This window comes from Eufriesea mexicana, unplaced genomic scaffold (genome assembly GCF_001483705.2).
Source record: "Eufriesea mexicana isolate 0111107269 unplaced genomic scaffold, ASM148370v2 scaffold124, whole genome shotgun sequence".
In the NCBI taxonomy this organism is placed as follows: domain Eukaryota; kingdom Metazoa; phylum Arthropoda; class Insecta; order Hymenoptera; family Apidae; genus Eufriesea; species Eufriesea mexicana.
The window spans coordinates 753,848-772,011 of NW_016908357.1; the positions used below are offsets into that span (position 1 = coordinate 753,848).

Here is an 18,164-nt window from a genome sequence, read left to right on the forward strand (position 1 = left end):
TAATCGAATCGCACTCTCATAGAGAGCCTCTGCCTACTTCCAATTACCCTCGATCCTCGTGTTTCCCGAATTCGCGTTAAATCGCTGACCGACCAGTGCCAAGCGGACTTTCCCATAGGTCGTTTCGAAAGAACAATTAGAAACTTCGCGTATGCGTGGCACGATATACTTCGCGCGTGTCGTCAAACCTCCTCGGGGACTATAGAAATTAGGCTGTACGATAATCGCAACGCGAATTCAAATTTAAGCTACACATGCCGCGTGTACTGGACAGTGGTACACACCGGCGGAGGAAACGTAAATAAGCAAACCAAAAATGTAAACAAACAAACTGAGAATGTAAATAAATGAAACCAGGATGTATGTAAACAAACACAGATACGTAAACCAAAAAAGGAAAAAGGCGAATAAATGAGTTTGGTAAGCGAAACACGAATGAACAAGACTGGACGTATCGGGAAGACTCGATGTAAAATTTTATTTTTCATTCGGTGTATCGTGCAAAACGCTGCACGACCGGATAATGCTTCTCGCTATATAGCAACGTTACATCTTTTCGCAATTTAAGGAACTCGGAACTTTGGACGTTAGATGGAAACCGAGAAAGAGACCGCGTACACAGGAAGGCTTCTGCGAGCGGAAACCTTGCGCCGGAGTCGTACCGGGGATCCTTAATAAAAATGTACGGTCACGGAGTAGCCGTAGGTGGTGAAGATTGATGAAAGCACGGCAAGGAAGGGCAGTTTCGCGGGGAAATTTTACTTTCGTCGAATTTGCCGAAATCGCTCGACGTTGGCCCGGGGCCCTGCGAGGATTCCATGCACCCGGTGGTTTTCGTTAATTAACGATGGCTCGGGACGAAAAGTAGAAAGGACCGAACAGAACGCTATCGTTCTCAGGCGTAGATTAAAATTTAAGGCGATGCTCTGGATGCTCGTATAGCTCTGTCGAGTTTTACGAGGGCTTCTCTCCGTAATCATTATATACTTACGAGTCAACGAGAGCACTCTCTCGAAGCGTGAAGTTGCCCGTTGTCTGCGAGAATTAAGTTTCCATCGAGTTTCATCGACGAGCTGAACAAGCGCGGCAAAGCTCGATACCACCTCCCTTACTAAATATCTTCCAAGGGAAACATTTATTTGACGCTTTCAACAGCGCACGAAGTCGCGTCGCGAGCTATTCACGGCCGCTTCAAGAGCTCGAAAATGTCGGCCAAGTGTCGGAATCGATGAACATATATCTTAAACGCGATGTATTCGTCGATGAATCGTATCGAACGTATGCGCGATACGCTAAAATATAAAGGCATTTCTTCCGAACAATTTCCACCACGGGCTCGAGCCTCGAGGAGAAAAAATTCGTTCCCCTTCGTAGCGCCTACTGTTCCAAGGGAATCATTCTCGCGACTTGGCCACGCAGTTTCTTCCAATACTTTCATCCGTTTCCAAGGATTCTGACAGGGCGTTGCCGTAATTACACAGCCTTCTATTCAGAGTCGCCTCGAGCGTATCCCAAGATGGCAATTCATCTCCATTCTTCGACCCGGAGTAGTCCAACTTCCTTCGAGCGTCCTGCGTGCTCCATGTCGGCGACTCCTCCCGGCTGATCATCTCGTCGAATTTATTTTTCTCGATATCACCATCCGTGCGCAGGCTAGAGCGTGCCGGGGAACTTCCTGAAATTGAAAAATCGATCCGCGTATTGTTTGCACGCCATTACCAGCTTCCGTTCGCACGAAAAAACGAATCTTGCGTTCGCGACGAATCGTCCTATGCTACGTATTAAGCGATCGATCAAAGATCGAGAAGAAAGCGAATGAAACGAAAAAATGTAAATGGAAATAAAGTAACAAACTTTTAAAACAAAAAAAGATGGAAGAAAATATGACGGTCCACGAAAGGACGATCGCGACGTAACACGTTTCTAGAGTGTACAGATAAAATAACCTTTGATAGCCTCCCATATCGGAGCGCGATATCTCCTAAGGGTGATCGTTCCAGCGATAGAATCGATCGAAGAATTCCAAGAGGACAACGAATTCGAGTCCCAGATGTTGCAGGGGCGTTGTCTTATCAACGCGTTGCGTCTCAAGGTGTCATGCATCTCTTGTATCTCCCTTTCCAGCTGTCTCTGATGTTCCGCGATGATTCTCAGTTCACCAACTCCTGACGGTAATTGCGGGGGTGAATCCAGCAGATTCGACTCTGGCCTGGTGCGAACAAAGACGTATCCATTATGCATCGAGGGGACTAACCGGAGGAAACCGCAGCCATTAGCGGCTCTTTAAAAACGAGGATCTTCTCGGAGTGGAAACCGTACCTTGGTCTGTAGACCTGCCTCGGCGAGCTGGATGTATACGTGCCGCTGGTCTTTTTCGAACGACGAGAGGATTCTCTGGCCACGCGCTGCACCATGTTCAGCACGACCATTTGCTCTTCCCGCGGCAAAAGTGCGGCGACTTCTTGCAGAACCTGGGAAGGAAAAAGTTTCTGGCTCTAAGACTCCATCATGCCCGATCCGCGCTTTAATTCTAGCCGGCTGGGGGGATATTTGGAGAAGCAGGGGTAGCAGAGGTCTGGTAATGTAAAAGGAAAAACTATCCGGCCGTTTTTGGAACGGTATTCGAAATACTCTAGAGTCTGTAAAGTTGCTAAATAGAAAGAATGTTCTTGCTTAAATCTTTGGTAACTCTGGCGGCCTGGAACTCTCGTTTATTCGAGGGTCGAACGAAAGGGAGGCCTGGTAGCGGCGCGTAAGATCGGGTTCGGCGGCAGCTAGGATTAAACTTAGTTTCGAAGCGCAAAACGCATTTTCCATAAGCATAAGGGGGTCCCGGTGAATCGGGCTGTCGCTCTTTAAGTAGAAAGTTAGTTGGCACATGGAGGACGGAGACGCGGAGCAGGAGCCAAGAGCTCTGCTCGGTGAGCACAGCGCGCGAGGGCGCTTCGGGAAAGTAAATACGTGTCCACTTTTTCCCTTTTTATTCGCCTTCAGTGGCTCTGGAAATACATACATCCGGAGTGCCAGGAACACGACCAGAATCGTCTTTTTATTCCATCTTCGAGACAGTTTCGTAGATCGGGGGTTCGAGCGATTCGCAGCGAAATGGTTGGAAGATAGGAAGAATCGCTGACGCCCCGGGCATAATCTACTCCAAGGATTCTCGCAAACAAACCCGCGATCCGCGAGCAGAGCTGCCTCGATATCGCGCGGGACTGATTGGTACGACAAACGGAATGAAAATTTCTCAGTCACGGTCGCGGAAATTCCACGGCAAATTCGCGGAGGGAACTCGTCGGCGAGATAGAAAGCTCGAATCGATCGAGCGAGGAGAGATTTCTTTCTGAAACAAAACTCTGCTCGAGAACGTTCTAGATCGACCCTCGTCGAAGCGCTGCCGCATTCCCAAAAGGTTTTGCGCCGCGGCAGAAGCACGCGCAACCGGAAATTAACTGAAATGGAAGCGCGCGACCCAGGAGGTGCTCTCTTCGCCACTGCGAATAAACAAAGCGAAAAATGCGATAACGCCTTTTCGTTTCACTTCGATTACGTACGAGTTCGATAAAGTCCACTCTCTCTCGTGAAGATCCTTCGCGCGTTTAAGTTTCATTTGCTCGGAAAAGTGGCCGGAAGAGCCGCCAGAATGTCCTTCCTGCAGGAAGTTTAATATCCAGCGTGATAAGAACGCCGCCGTGTCGATATAGAAATTATTATTACGCGACGAAGTAATAAAAGGAGCGATTCAGTCGCTAGAAAGATCTGTAGAAGGATGAAAGACATGTCGCGTCGCGAACTTTGAAAAGCTTCGAAAACGTTAGATTCTCGCGAGGGACGAGGAGAGAATCGGGCGTCGTTTATTTTGTTGGAGAGAATGGCTGCGGACGTCGATGCCTCAAACGATGGGAACGTTAATCGGGTAAGTAGCAACCACCTCGGATTCTCTATAGTAGAATTCCGTTCTAACTGCACCGTTTCGTACGCGACGAAGGGATCGGGCAGGATTTTATTGATCTTACACGGAAGTCTCGTCGTAGTTGCTGCGGATCTGGCCACTTTTGAACCAGAAATATCCACTAAATTGTTGGAATCTCTTATCGCCGAAACGTTGCCCGAATCTTCAACGTCGCAACCCCACGTCTGCTCGAGAAGGACGACGGAAAAAATCCGCGCGATATTTCACGGAATGAGGAAAGAGAGAGAAACACGGGCTTACCCGAAAAATCGTCCGCTACGATCAAGGGTACGCCGAGTTACTTGGTTGGCCTGATGTTACTTCATCCGAAGAAAAGAGGATCGAACAGTTTCGCGGTGAATAGCGTTAGTCGAGGAAAATAGGATCCCGAGACGTCTGTCGAAGAATTTCGTCTGCCCTGGTTTACGGATATCGACCAGGCAGGATTGGTCTAACGTCCACCCAACGCGTGAGAACTCGCTGACACCTATTAGGTTTGGTTTAACTCGATCCTCCGCAGCCCCACGAATGCTGATACGTTTAAGATCCTCCGGAGACTCGCTAACCTTTAGGAAAATCCCTTTGATCCCGAGGCGAAGTCTCATCGAGAAAGTACACGGAAGCAGACGAGCGGAAGGGGCGATTTTTCCTAACGGATAACAAAAAAACCTCGCTCCTCGTAAGTGCAGGATCGTGTCGCTGCATTTGCATGACTTTCGTTCATCTGTTTCTAGCGGAGCAAAGTGCCTTCTGTCTAATTATCCCCCGGGTTAGCCGGAAGTTCTCGTGGGAGCTCAGAGAAAATTAGACCGTCGAAGACGTATTAAACTCCCCGTTTGATGGATCGGTATATGACAAAGGATCCGGAATTATCTCTCCATACGAAATTCTAACGCGATCAGAATTTCTATCCGCCTTCCCTTACCAGGTGTCTGTCTGTTTTTTAATTCCTCCTTTCTATTCTTCACCGGTGCTCGATATAGGGAAAGACATCGAGGAAAACACGAAGCTTCTGCCTGTAGCGATGGAGCTGATTCGGTTACCACTGAAATACTTCGATTTAATACGATTTTTCCCACCGTTCTGTTATCCAATAAAAGGTATTATTCGCCAACGTATGTCCGATAAATATATATCGCTGAAAAGGTTCGCGAATTAAAAGGTAATCGCGTTTGGAAGCGCAAGGAAAGCCAAGTTTAGGCGATGCGGAGAACACGATACCTTGATAACCATCCATGCTATTTGCGAGAAAAAGTAATCGCGTTGCCGCGAGGCAGCACGCACGACCAAGCTTTTTACCGAAACTATCGATATCGTTTGCGAGGGCATCGTTCCCATCGCTACCTGCACGAGCATCGTTGTAGCAACAGCCTTCTTGTCGTTATTACGGTAACACGATCCTTTGAAGTAACATCGCAGCCCGATTTTATGATCTCTCCGTAAACCGAGGTTTCACTTCGCAGTTTCTCGTCGCCGGCTTTCCCGACGCATTAAACCGGATTTCAAACTGCCGCTCGAAAATGCAAGAAAAACGGAAGTCGTTTTGACGCGGACTAAAAAGCGGACCCAGCTGCAAAAAGCGAACGTCTTTTTAGCCAGCCCTTTGATTACGCTCGTTTCAAATTTAATCTCCAGCACAGACATCCTGCACGGACGTGTTTTTTTCCTCGCTCGTCCTCGCCAAATTATTCTCCACGTTAATTAACAATTGCCACTGCGCGCAGTCGCTCTGGGAAATAAACGCTATTTTATTTAAATTAAGGGAGCACCGCGTCGGGGCACAGAAGGTGCGAGGCTTCGACGCCGTCAACGTCGACTCGTACGACCCGCGATAATCGCGATCGATACCGAATCGTGGTCGAAGGTTCGCGTGCGAAATTTAATAAAGGGAGTGATTTAATATACACGTTCCATTAACGCTTATTTGCGCACCGATTAAAAGTCAATTTATATTCGTCGGAGATTTATGCGAACGGGAAGAGGAGCGATACACAAGAGGGAGCCCCCCAGTCTCTTAACAGCGACGTGTGAGCGACGTTTAATTCGCGTTGTCAAGAAAGAAGTCTCCTGAAGGGAGATAAACGTTTCTTCGTCGTACACTTATACATACGCGCACGGTCACGAGTCGCACGTGTTCAAGATATATTTGTAGGATGGCAGAACTGGTCTTGAGACACCGAAAATTCACGAAAGAACAAGAACACAGTAACACAAACTCAAAACTCGTAAACTGATTTAACTTAGGGACAGAAAACCAAGATAACGAAAACACACAAACACGCACTCTTTTAAAACTCTCTTTCCAACACCAAGCGACTCACGCTTGTGCTGGACACAACTGATTTCTAAGGACTCCGTTTCGGTTGTCAAGGACCACGCTTTTATAATTTCCTTGATCTTCGCTTCACCTCCCCGTAGGGGAGCCGTGCATCTTAATTTTGGTATATAGAATAACTTTTCGATTTGCTTCTAGAAGATATCGATCGGTTTACAATTTGTTTTTGTTGGCAATAGCCGATTCGCGATTTCTTTTGGTATCCTACATATTCGAGATCCTCGCTGCTTTTATCTTTAAGAAAATTCGAGTTCGATTCGATCCTTTCTTGCCTCGAAGTTTGTGCACAAAGACGCACTAACGACCGGTTCTATAACGTTCTCACGAACCCCAAATGCGTAAAGATGGCGGTTGCAGCTAGCTGAGTCTAATACGGTTATCAGGGTAGCTATTAAATCGGTTTCGAGTCGATTATACAAGCGAGAGGATAATGAGCCGCGCGTTAGGGAAGAAGCGGATCATCGGAAATGGCGGAACTCGAGCAACGAAGTCTGCAGCTCCTTCAAGTTCCGCCCCCGATATTATTGTCGTAGAATCTGGCGTCGCGTCGGTTCGACGTCGTCCCAACGTGTTCCCATGGCGGACGCCCCGGTGAAATTACTGTCCTGGAATTGCCTCCGTGCACCGGAAATCCGTGCTCGTCTAATCTAATGAAACTGCGCGAACTGTGTGTAATTAAGCTGCCTCGCGTCTGCTGCGCGCGGAATGAAAGCCGAGCCGAAACTTCAAGCCGAGCAAACAGTGGGTCGCCAAAGACCGGGAACGCAAGTTTCGCCGCGGAAATTACTTCGACAAATAATCGGCCATCGAACCTGGACCGCGTCGTTCTATGATATACTGGTCAAAACGATCGGAATTGTCGCCGGTCGCCGATTTACGTTCGACTTACCAAGGTAACCAAGGCGGAACATAGAGAGTCTCGATCCTTTGGATTTCCTATTCGGTGACACGCGTGGTGGCACGAGTTTGGAACGGGAGATCGGTTAATCCGTCGGAGGTGTACAAACGCGAGGAAGTTGCTCGATCATCTCTTCCTCTCGTTGCGACAGTTCGTTCAGAAGTTTCGACTGCTCTTGAAATGTTTACCGTGATACCGTGCCGCGTAAAAACGTCGGAGAATAAGTAGAATGGGAACGAGGTAGAGTCGAAATAAAAAGCAAGACGCAAAAGTTCTGGCGACGAGAGGAAAAAGAAGTGGCGAGAATGTGAGAAGAGATGTAAAGAAAGAAGAGACAGAATCGTATGAAAGTTTGAGAACTCACCCTGAACTTGCCGAGGGAGACCATGGCGGAGATCAAATCGCCAGGACCACGATGTCGAGCACGCGATCTACTCATCGACGCGACATATGTCAAAGGGCTGGCGTCCCTCAATTCCGTGTGTCCTGCAACCCCTAACGAAAATATTGATTTTGCGCCACGTTCTGCATGTACGTAACTTACGTATTCTGTGATCCGGTGACCGAACATCGAGACGTGGACCAGAAATTTGCCTACGTCACCGAATGGCGACGTTGATTTAAAACGCAAAGCGCAAACCGCACACGGTTGATCTATCGCCCGGCATTTTCAGCTCGAATTTTACGTGCCCTCTACTATATGATATTCTCTCGCGACGTCAACGTAAATCTTTGTCTCTTCCGCGCGTTTAGTCTCGCTCCACGACCGACACAGCACTTCAATTTTTAATGCCGGGCACGTTTATTCTATGCGCGATCACGGCTAGATAGAGCTGCCGTTGAAAAAGGATTTTACTCGATAGCCTCGAAAGCCGGGTGAAAGGATTCCGTTGCTACGATTTCGCCTCCAACACTCGGATAACTTTCAGTTTTAACTTTCATAGTCCCGTTAAAAGCGTTCATCGAGAGAACAACGTCACAGATTAATACGGTTTTCTATCTTTCCGCGATTTTACGAGCGAAACGTTTTGCAAGGAAAATGAAAATCCGTCGAGCGATACGCCGCCACAAATTTTACGGCAACTTTCTCACCTGTGCTCGGCGGTATTGCTTTTTTCCGTCCACGGCGCGACTATGCCAAGTGCTCGCCGTATGCAGCTCGGTAATAATTAATTTCGCTAGGTGTTATTAGTCGTTGGAACTTTAGACCGATATTTTCCAACAATCTAAACTGGAAGTTCCCCGTGAAAACGGAAACTCGCGAATCGTGGCTGCGAATCTATGTAATTAATTCTCTAAACTCGAACCCTCTACCGAGATACGTTCTTACCACGTGACAAGTTTCCAGCGAGTAAAACGGAAGTGTGCAACGCGACAGCTTTCTTATGCTATTGTGCTACTCGGTTCGCTAATTTATTAGCACAATGGAGCATTAAGGAGTAGCACTTTGTATCCCCTTACCCTCATTTTCACTCGACTGCCCTTGCAATTTCGAGAGAGAATCGAATAGCTCGCTGGCCCTCGAATTTATACTTCGCTTCCGTGCGATCGTGCTGACGTTTCTAGCCATGCTCCACGTGGAAAATGAACTGAGTCCTTTGTTCTCTGCGAAAGTTAGGTTGTACTTGATTATCCTGTCGCCGGGAAGAAAAATCAGGCGCAAAGAGTTGCCCGAGCGTTCGATCATCTTTGTCATGTCCTCTGCCCAACGCCAGCCTTTAGATAGATTGTCCACGATTCCATTAGCAGGCGATACTTGCTCGGTTATCACGGATTTACAAAACGTCGACAATGATTGCATCTCGCAAGAGTAAACCTCTTGCTTCTTCTTCCAAGACGTAGCGTGCCAGCCGTATTCGTGAAGACTGTTAAAAAGGTTATTCAGATACGGTCGCAGAATAGGCTCGAGGATCTTCCGATTATAGTCCATGCCTTGAATAATAAAACACTCCGAAAATTGAAAGAACGTTCATCGTATTTTATGAGCAAATATTTCCTTACCAAAGTATAGCCATTGTAAAAGCATTTTAGCCATTATTGGAAAAGCTTCCAAGTCCGTGTTGACAGTCTCTCTGTCCCTTCTGACAACGTCGATCAGAAGTCCGACGGAATAATCGAACTGGCTCGTCGTGTTGCAGCGCCTTCTCTTTTTCGATCCCTTGCGACAATCGTGTGCGCGCATCTTACGAACTTCCATTGCGTGAATCTGATTCTTGGCCTGTGTGAGAATTAGTTTCAATAAAAACACCAGATTCTCCACCTGGTCCGTGGTGCAATAAGATAATTCCGGGAAATTCGAGTAACTGCAGTTGTCCGAGTGATCCTGTCGACATAGAAAACGATTCTTTCTCCGTTACACCGTGCTATAACTAACAGCGTATAACCTAGTACTACCTGCAACGAAGCGTCTTTCATTCGCAGCACTTGCTCCAGAATCATACTAAAATATTCCAGTTGTCTCTGGCTATATCCGTAATCCTCGTTGGTCGTTCCTCTAGGTAACGAGGCCATGATGTCCCGCCATCTGACAATGAGCTCGCTCTCCATAACATCCAAAGGCCCGGGCACGTCTCGTGCCATGGACAAAGAACGACGATGAAGCGTTTCCAAGCAAGACTCCAACAATCGACAATCGGAAACGTAAGAGTCCTCGGGGTATGCTATTCCACCTTGGAAAAACAAAGGCACGTAACTCGTATAAGCTGCGGAAATGGCGAGGCTTTCTTTCGACTAGCTGAAACTATGAAACGCGGAATGAAACTAATTCGAGCCAGGCATGCTGGTAAATCTTCGCTCTTAATTAAATCGCGCTGCGATTAAATGACATGCATTGTTCAGCGTGGCAAGCATGTCGCGAATAGACCAGAGGTCGGCAAGCGAAACGCGTTGAAAAACCGTGATACGATCGAAGTGTATCGTCGAACGGCTTATGAATGCATACAAATTGCCGATACATTCAACGTCCACAATAATGGTACACGTCGGTATCATCATTAATTAAGAATTTCCATGGAAACCAGACGATCGCGCCGCGCGTGTCGTCGAGATATTGATTGTCGTATGAAAAATAGGAGGAAAAAGAAATCAGAGATTGGATAGAGCGAGCTCGACGAAAACAACACCGGCTCCATTCTTCTAACACACTTTTTTTCATGCAAACTGAATTACCTCTCACGCATTGTAGCATCACGTTGCAACGCGGATGAAAGTAACACCTCAGGTTCTGGCATTTCAGAGCGGCGACTAACTCGTCCAACGCTAATAGAACATGACACGAAAGAGTATCGGGCGCCCAGCTCGTCAGAGGATCCGGTCCTGCCCTTTCCAAAGACCACCGGTGCACGGTTCTCAGGATATGTCTGGAAACTACTCGTAAACGATCCGGCGACGGAGGACCACGTTTCCGTGCTACCTAAGTAAATTTCATTCGTATTTCTTGGCAAATAGAATTTTCGCAAGGACGATCGGCTCGAAGTAGAACAATTAATCTGGGGCCGAGGGTAGGAGAAAGAGATGCGAACTTTAAAAATCGATTCAACTTTTCTCATTACGTATTCATCGACGTTGCATGTTCGGTTACAGCAGCTTCAAAGGAGCGGATGAATTATTATAAAATCCAAGGTAACTACGTTTTTATTAAATAGTTCGGCGCAGAATGGAGTGGCGGAGGAAAATAGGTTTTCAGCTTGAACCCCGAGGTGCGACATCTGTGTCACGGAGAAGACGTGCCATTGGGAAAAGGTAAGGAAAAAAGCGTTGGTTCGTGCGGAAGCTGGGGTGATTCGTATTTCAGAAATAGGCCAAAGAATTGGAGATCGCGCGAATGCAAGCGCACCTGTGTGCAGATACGATGCACCGACTAGATGCGCGTTGAACTATTGTCGAGGTGTCGCGCGAAATCAGCCGTTGTTCCCCTGCGCGACGTGCAAAGCTATGAAATGCACCTAATATTCTCATAGATGAAAACGTCAAAAGGAACAGGCCGAGCTTTCCGGAATATCTCTAAGGCGACTGTCGTCGTTGTCGTCGTCGTCGTCAGTGACGCTCGGAAAAGGAAACAAACGATACACCCGACTGAGTTGTTCAAATAAAATCCATCGGGAGAAAGCGTATATCTGTCGCAAATCCGACGAGAAATAAGATTGCAGATATGGCACGCGACGTATCTCGAAATATCTCGAATCTCTGTGCAAAAACTACGAAAAAACAGTAGCGCGATTTTCAACGAGAAATTTGCCAAAGCATCTTAAAGACTCACCTTTGGTTTCGCCGGTAAATTCATAGATCGCCCTTCTCGCAGCTCGTACAAAATTTCCAGGAGCACGGATTCCGTCAGGGCTGGTACACTGTCGACGGCATAGTGTTGACTCATAATTTTCTCGGCTGCCGGAACACGTACTCTCCAGAGAGTTGCTCGGTTCTTGCAACGTGCACCGGAATACGGACCAACAGCCACAGCGTACATGCCCTAGAACAGTAGCAACAAACAGATGACGTGAAACAAACGAATCTGTCCATTTAGGCAAGAATATGGAGATTGCCTAGTCAGAATCAAATCTCTCCCTCTCACTCTCGCTCCATCTCTGTCTGTATCACTCTCTCTCTCTTTCTCTCTCTCTCTTGAAAACTCGAGCAGGAATTGCAATGCGTGTACTTGGAAAAACTCATTTGCCTTTGCTTTTCCATTAATGCATCAATTGCATAAAGTGACGCCAGCAAACGAGTTAATTCACTTAAATGGTTGCTGACTCTGTTATGTTCGCGGAGTCAAAAGGGATTCGCGGACCAAAACGATATGCCGGTATCTCGTTCATTAATTTAATTTACCAGCGAAACGGTTGAATCGCTAATAACTTCGACCAACCAAGGATTTACCTTGCGGACCTCATGCAAATCGATGTTTCAAGCAATTCTCGTTTACACGAAGCAAGCGCGCATCGTTTGTGTACCGTATTGCGCGAGCTATGCACTCGACACGCATCGCGGCACACGCGAAGGAATAGATCGTTGGAATACAAGCATAATAAAAAAAAAAAAAGTGCCAGCTTGTTGCGGAACGCAATACTTATCGCGAGAATGGCAGTTCCGATGAAAAGTGTGAAACAGAATTTTACGAAAGCTCTCGAGACTGTTCGCGTGAAAGGCATCCAATGCTGCATATTGGAAACAAGTACACTTGGGGCACCTCATTCAAGAAAGTCGATGTTTTTATTACCCATTGCGTTTCTTTATGGTTAAAAATGCATGGCTCTTTTCATCGTCTCACGCTATCAATGGATAACACTGTCCAACAAATTTTCAGAAAGTTCTTGGAAAATGTGAGTTTTTCTAAAAAGGCAAAATATATGTACAGGATTAATGCTAGATTAACCCTATGCAACTGGCTCGATCTCCTTATCATGGGGTTTAATAGAAAGTTGTTAAAGAATTAACACCCACCACACTTTTAAGATGAGAATGGATTTTTCGTTTCAGCCAAAGATAGAGGAAATAAAAATATTTTGACGTACTTATACATAGCATGCAAATTTGTACTATAGAAGTGTGAATATAGTTTTAGCTTATAAAACTTGTTTATAAATTACCAAATTTATTATTAATAACCAATAAATATTGTTAATAATAAATTGTTTACCCCGTGAATTTATAATAAAAGTGAAAAAATTAATAAATTACCAGGTATTACTAGAACTTTTAACGCAAACGCGTGTTAAAATATACCTATAATTTACAAAAAGCTTATAAATTATTACACCGATTGTTAATAACAAATTAATATTGTTACTAACAAATTGCACGCAACGTGTATTTATAATAACAATGAAAAAATTAATAAATTATCAGCTGTTAAGGCGGAAAAATAATAAATAATGGAATCGGTAAAGTTGAAAAATTTTCGATCGGGGTGGGGGAACTCGGCCGATCGGCGGCTATATAAGGGGCGACGCGACGCAGCATAACTCATTTGTCAGTTCGACTTCGGGAGTGTAACATCTAAATTTTTCGTGTGCGCGAAGGGGGTGGGTTCGAAGTGAGGTTGGGGCTAGCCACCCCACCTACACTCCACCCCCCTAAATAATTTACTAATCATTTTTTTTTTTTTGTTTTCAGCTCTTAATTATTTTTTTTCCAGGTTTTAATAATTTTTTGTTTTTCCAGATTTTAATTATTTTTCTTTATTTCAGATGTTATTTCTTCGTTTCTATTTATTTTTATTTGACATTTTGAATATTTCGTATAATATTCGAGTGTCCCATCGTTGGGTTATTTATGTCTCATCGTTGGCTTCTTTATTTCTCATCGTTGGGTTGCTCTCTCGATTTTTCTGTTGTTTGTCTTTACTAATCCGATTCATTTCAGATTTTAATTATTTTTTTGTCAGATTTTATTTTTATTCGAGCATTCAAATATTTCGTATAATATTCGAATGTCTCGTCGTTAGTTTGTTTATATCTCATCGTTGGCTTGTTCATGTCTCATCGTGGGGTTGATCGATCCGTTTGGTTTTCCTTTGTGGTTTATATTTATATTGTTTTCTCTTACTAATCCGTTTCATTTCAGGTTTATATATATTTTCATTTTAGGATGCGCGCGTTTAGACCTAAGTAGACCTAAGTAATCATAAGGTAGATCACTAGGCTAAGTTTCATGTGCGCGCTATTCGTACAAAGGTAAGCTACCTAACTTGGAGCGAATATACACATTTCTTATCCCTCTCGTTTGCCAAATAGAACACAATTGTTCTCGCGATAATCGCGATTGTTCTTAAGTACGGACTAGCCTACGCACGTACTTTCCGTGTACTCGTCAACTCCACGCCTCGTAAGTCATTCTCACGACTCGTCTCCGACACTCATTTCTGCCACTGTCAATCTCGTCATGCATCGGGATCTCTGGTGGCTCTCGGGTTGGTGAGGCATCTGGAGTAATACGGGGGTCCGTCGACCTTAGTCGTCCTGGGTGCCAATCCGTGCACACGACCGGGGGATGGGCCCTGCAGTCGGAATCATTGCAAGAGCGTGCCTGCCTGCCCCTCTAGCACTTGGTGGCTATGTGGTTATGTTTGCATAGAGCCGGGGTATGGAGCATGCGCGTGATTCCGACTGTTAGGCCTCGCGTAGGACCCTCGGATTGCCTCTGGGTGTTTCACTGGTTCGTTAGCTGCCTTAGATCATCGAGTAAGCCATGGCGAGGTCGGCGATGGCAGGGTGGGCAAGGCCCGATCGGGAGGGTGCTGAGGCGTGGAGTTGGCTTGTGCACGGGAGTACGTTGCGTAGGCTAGTCGGTCTTTCGAATAATCGCGAACTCGTTCGTGCGCGTCGCGAATTTTCACTTGCTCGCGTCTTTTATATTTGATTTCTTATTTTTATGAGAAATGATATATCTTAGTGTCGCGACAATTTTAGTATACCGAATCGAAATCCCCTTTGTATGCACGAAATATGATAGTGTCAGTAGAGTCATTTTAACTTAATTCGCTCCAAGTTAGATTAGGCTACCTTTAATACGGATAGCACCAGTAGGTTGCGCCACTAGGGCGCATGTCCGGGCCTCGATGCGTAGCCACCTCCACGTGGTGAGACCTGGTAATTGGTATCGTTTTTCACAGAAAAATCTTTGGGAAACGATACCAAGCTAAGAGCTACGCACAAAGTTTGAGATATTTCCTATCTCTTGTAAATTTTCAATGTTTCTTTTGAACTCGGTTACGCGTAGCTTCGGCTCTGTCGAGGCTAGAGAAACAAGCAATGGCTGGGTGGCGGTAGAACCCTCTATACGCGTCACCGACGAATATTTTCTAGATTTAATTGAATTGAGAACTGTCTCCTCTGTCTTCTTCTTCAGAAAAGCTTACAGAATACGATACTGTGTAACAAATTTGTGTCGGACAAAGAACTTTTTGTAAAAATGTAAGAATAACGTATAGAAAGTACATTCCGTGGCTTATTTTGTAATTTTAATGACCAATTATAATTATTTAGAAACGCATATAAACAATAATAGACATTGATAAATTCGAAATACTCTCACCTAATTTTTAAGAGAAGAATGAACCTACTGACGTCCTTACTTTTTATGTTGTATTGTTTTATATCATTTATCCAAAAAATCGTGTGTTTGTAGGAAACCTCGCAATTTTCGAAAACCGAGGATGATGGAGCAATTTCGATTACGGATTTGTTTTCAGGAAAGTGAACTCTACAACAATTACATAATGGATATTACACATTAAAATTCGTGTCGAACAGTGTAATAGTCCCCTTTGCTGTTACAATATTGCTTTTTAATAATCGTTTATCTACGAACGATACAACGAGAATAATCAATGCTCTAATTACAAAACGCATGCGTAATACGCGAGTCGATAAACTTGAATTTTCAATACTTTCGTGTATACGAACTAGAGTGGAACAAGTACCGGACTACCGATAACGAATCCGAAGGCTGATGAATGAACAGATCGGGATCGATCGGTACGCGGTAGGAATAGATTCGAAAGGCATGCTAATTGACATTGTATTGCATTCGATCGTTTCTTACAGATACTTACACTTTGCGCTGCAGTGTAGTGAAGAAGAGCATCGCAGTGATAAAGAGGTATTCGTTGGGGATAGTCGGCTAAACTGGGCCACAATGAAACTCCGATACCGATTAACAGTCTGACCTCAACTTCGCGAGCATTAAATCCGTCCAACTCGATTCTCAGCAGAATTCCTCTGTTATCTTCGATCATGGCCATACGATGATTCCTTGGTTCCGGTAATGGTCCGTCCGAAACGGCTAGAAATAATGTCACGATCTTGGCGTTATTTAGACAGCATTATTAAAAATCGCATCGTTAACCACGGTTATTGTTTCACGGAGGACACGGCGCGACTTGATTTACTAGATGCTCCTTAATACGGTTGCACGGAAACTGAGTATACTTGGTAGGCGCTCGTTATTCTAAATCCCCTACAGTCGTTATTAAGCAACTTTGCTCGAGCGCCTTGTCCTGATTTATTGAACGCCCAGTATATCGAATTACCAAGTTGCCTCGTGCATCGGTTATTTAGTACAAAGAGAAGATAACAGGTACAAAGGACTAAGGATGAAAAGGAGGATGAAAGGAAAGCAAGGGAATGGTTGGGAAAAAGTTCAGGGACACGCGTGAAACCGAGACACAAAAATATTACGTCGATAAGAAGAGCACGGAAGGTATAAAATCGGAAATTGGGGTAGATAATAACGACCCTGCGAACATTTCATTCTTGTTTACGCTGTTGCTAACTGCGTAGACAAATTCACGGTAATGCTTCGAGGTGAAACATTTCGAAATTTTAATGCCATTCGTGGCAAAAATTTCTCGTCCGCTATTATCGTTCTTAATTAACAACGATATTTATATTGAGACATTACCTGGTCCGTAGAATATTCTACAGTGTTCCGGTTGCTTCAGTAGTTTGTCGAGAATCTCAGCATCGACTACTTGACCAGGCGAGACAGAAATTCTATCATCTACCGGATCCACAGTATCTGAAACAGTAAATCAACATTTTTCGCTCTTCAATCCGTTCAAAACACGAGATTCTGTTCCACATTCCAGAAACAACTCGACCAACTATGTACCGCGATTAGAATTATCCCCTAAATAGTTCGTTAAGTATGAAATACCTTGTTTAATAGCTGTGGCCAATAAATTTGCTAATTTGGCTTTTACAAGATCTCTCCTCAATCTCCCTGCAACATCCATATACTCCCGCCAGACTTCCGCTCCAGCGCCGAGCATCTTCAGCCGAATAAAGCCTGGCAGAGAGGCATCTTCCTCGACGCACACTCCAGAAAGTTCCTGCCTAGGACCTACGCCCGGAGTTGACAATGCATCTATCCGCAGCAGATATTCAAATCTCAGTTGCTGAGGAGAAAAAGGGGTAAAAGATGTTTCTCGGCTTAACGTTATCGTTACGACTCCAGCAATTTCGGATAACACGTCTCGTTACCTTTATTCGTCGAGGCTCGTTCAGTGAAACGAGGAACATTGACGAGAAGTTTCGGTCGAGATTACCAGCGCCTTGCATTAAACGTTGAACCAATCTTTCTACGGTAGCTTCGATCGCATAAATATTCGAGAAATCTGTAACAAATCCATTCGATTGAAAATTCGACTGCGAAAATTTCGACAGCTTACAATTGGCTCTTGAATTCGATATCTTTGTTGTTCCCAACGCCTCCGCGGACGTAGTCTCTCCATTGTTCGCCGAATCAAAGAGTTTGATTTATCAAGAAGCTCGTTAACATTCACCATTCTGAGCCTCGTCGACCAGTTTGCGGAAATATGTGTTCAGGTTGTTCAGCTGACCCTTGGTGAAAGCAAGCTTCGTGGTCATTAAACGAATGCCTCCCTTCTTGCACGATTGTCCGCTAGGTGCACAACCCATTCTGTCTGCAAAAAAAGAATCATTTGCGTTAAATCGATATACAAAACTGGGGAACAATCTACGATTTTCAACTGAAAGACGAAGCACAGGAAACACCATACGAGAAAAACTGCATTGGTGGGTACAATTAACTCTTTCCACTCGAGAGGTGACTCTCAGTTACCATTTATTCAAATTCTAAAGATCGACGTTAATTAATATATCAAATTTAAAATTACCTAACGATGTGTGGAATGTCGAAGAAAAATAATTCTATGTCTTAATTTGCATCTGATTTCTCATTTACCATTTTAAAAATATCCTCGCCTCTATGACAGAAAATCTTCGAATTACAATTTTTCTGCAACGAGAAAGTCGTCGAGTGCAAAGGGTTAATTCCCTGAATCAGCCAACTGATTTCTCATTTATCATTTCAAAAATATCCTCGCCTCTATGACAGAAAATCTTCAAATTACAATTTTTCTGCAACGAGAAAGTCGTCGAGTGCAAAGGGTTAATTCCCTGAATCAGCCAGGACCGTAATGGGAAACAGGGAGTTAAACAAGAAACGACGAAACGCGA

At 44.8% G+C, this 18,164-nt stretch overlaps 1 protein-coding gene across 1 annotated transcript; it reads right to left on the reverse strand.

Annotated features, from left to right (window-relative positions):
* Positions 1–1,394: 1,394 nt before the first annotated feature.
* Positions 1,395–17,603, reverse strand: LOC108555384 (uncharacterized). Its single transcript, XM_017911012.1, has 14 exons — positions 17,468–17,603; positions 17,166–17,299; positions 16,840–17,080; positions 16,582–16,701; positions 15,737–15,951; positions 11,444–11,653; positions 10,354–10,597; positions 9,580–9,854; positions 9,187–9,508; positions 8,647–9,117; positions 7,550–7,680; positions 2,320–2,471; positions 1,947–2,209; positions 1,395–1,675 (listed from the first exon to the last, which is right to left on the reverse strand). The coding sequence occupies exons 1-14, from the start codon at positions 17,601–17,603 to the stop codon at positions 1,395–1,397; spliced, it is 3,195 nt and encodes a 1,064-aa protein (XP_017766501.1).
* Between the last annotated feature and the right edge of the window lie 561 nt (positions 17,604–18,164).

Excerpts from the sequence above, each read along its gene's own strand:
- LOC108555384 (XM_017911012.1), bottom strand. The coding sequence starts at position 17,603 with ATGGGTTGTGCACCTAGCGGACAATCGTGCAAGAAGGGAGGCATTCGT. Across the intron at positions 9,855-10,353 it reads GATGCTACAATGCGTGAGAG|GTGGAATAGCATACCCCGAG; the intron begins GTAATTCAGTTT and ends TGTTTTTCCAAG. Across the intron at positions 9,509-9,579 it reads TGAAAGACGCTTCGTTGCAG|GATCACTCGGACAACTGCAG; the intron begins GTAGTACTAGGT and ends CTATGTCGACAG.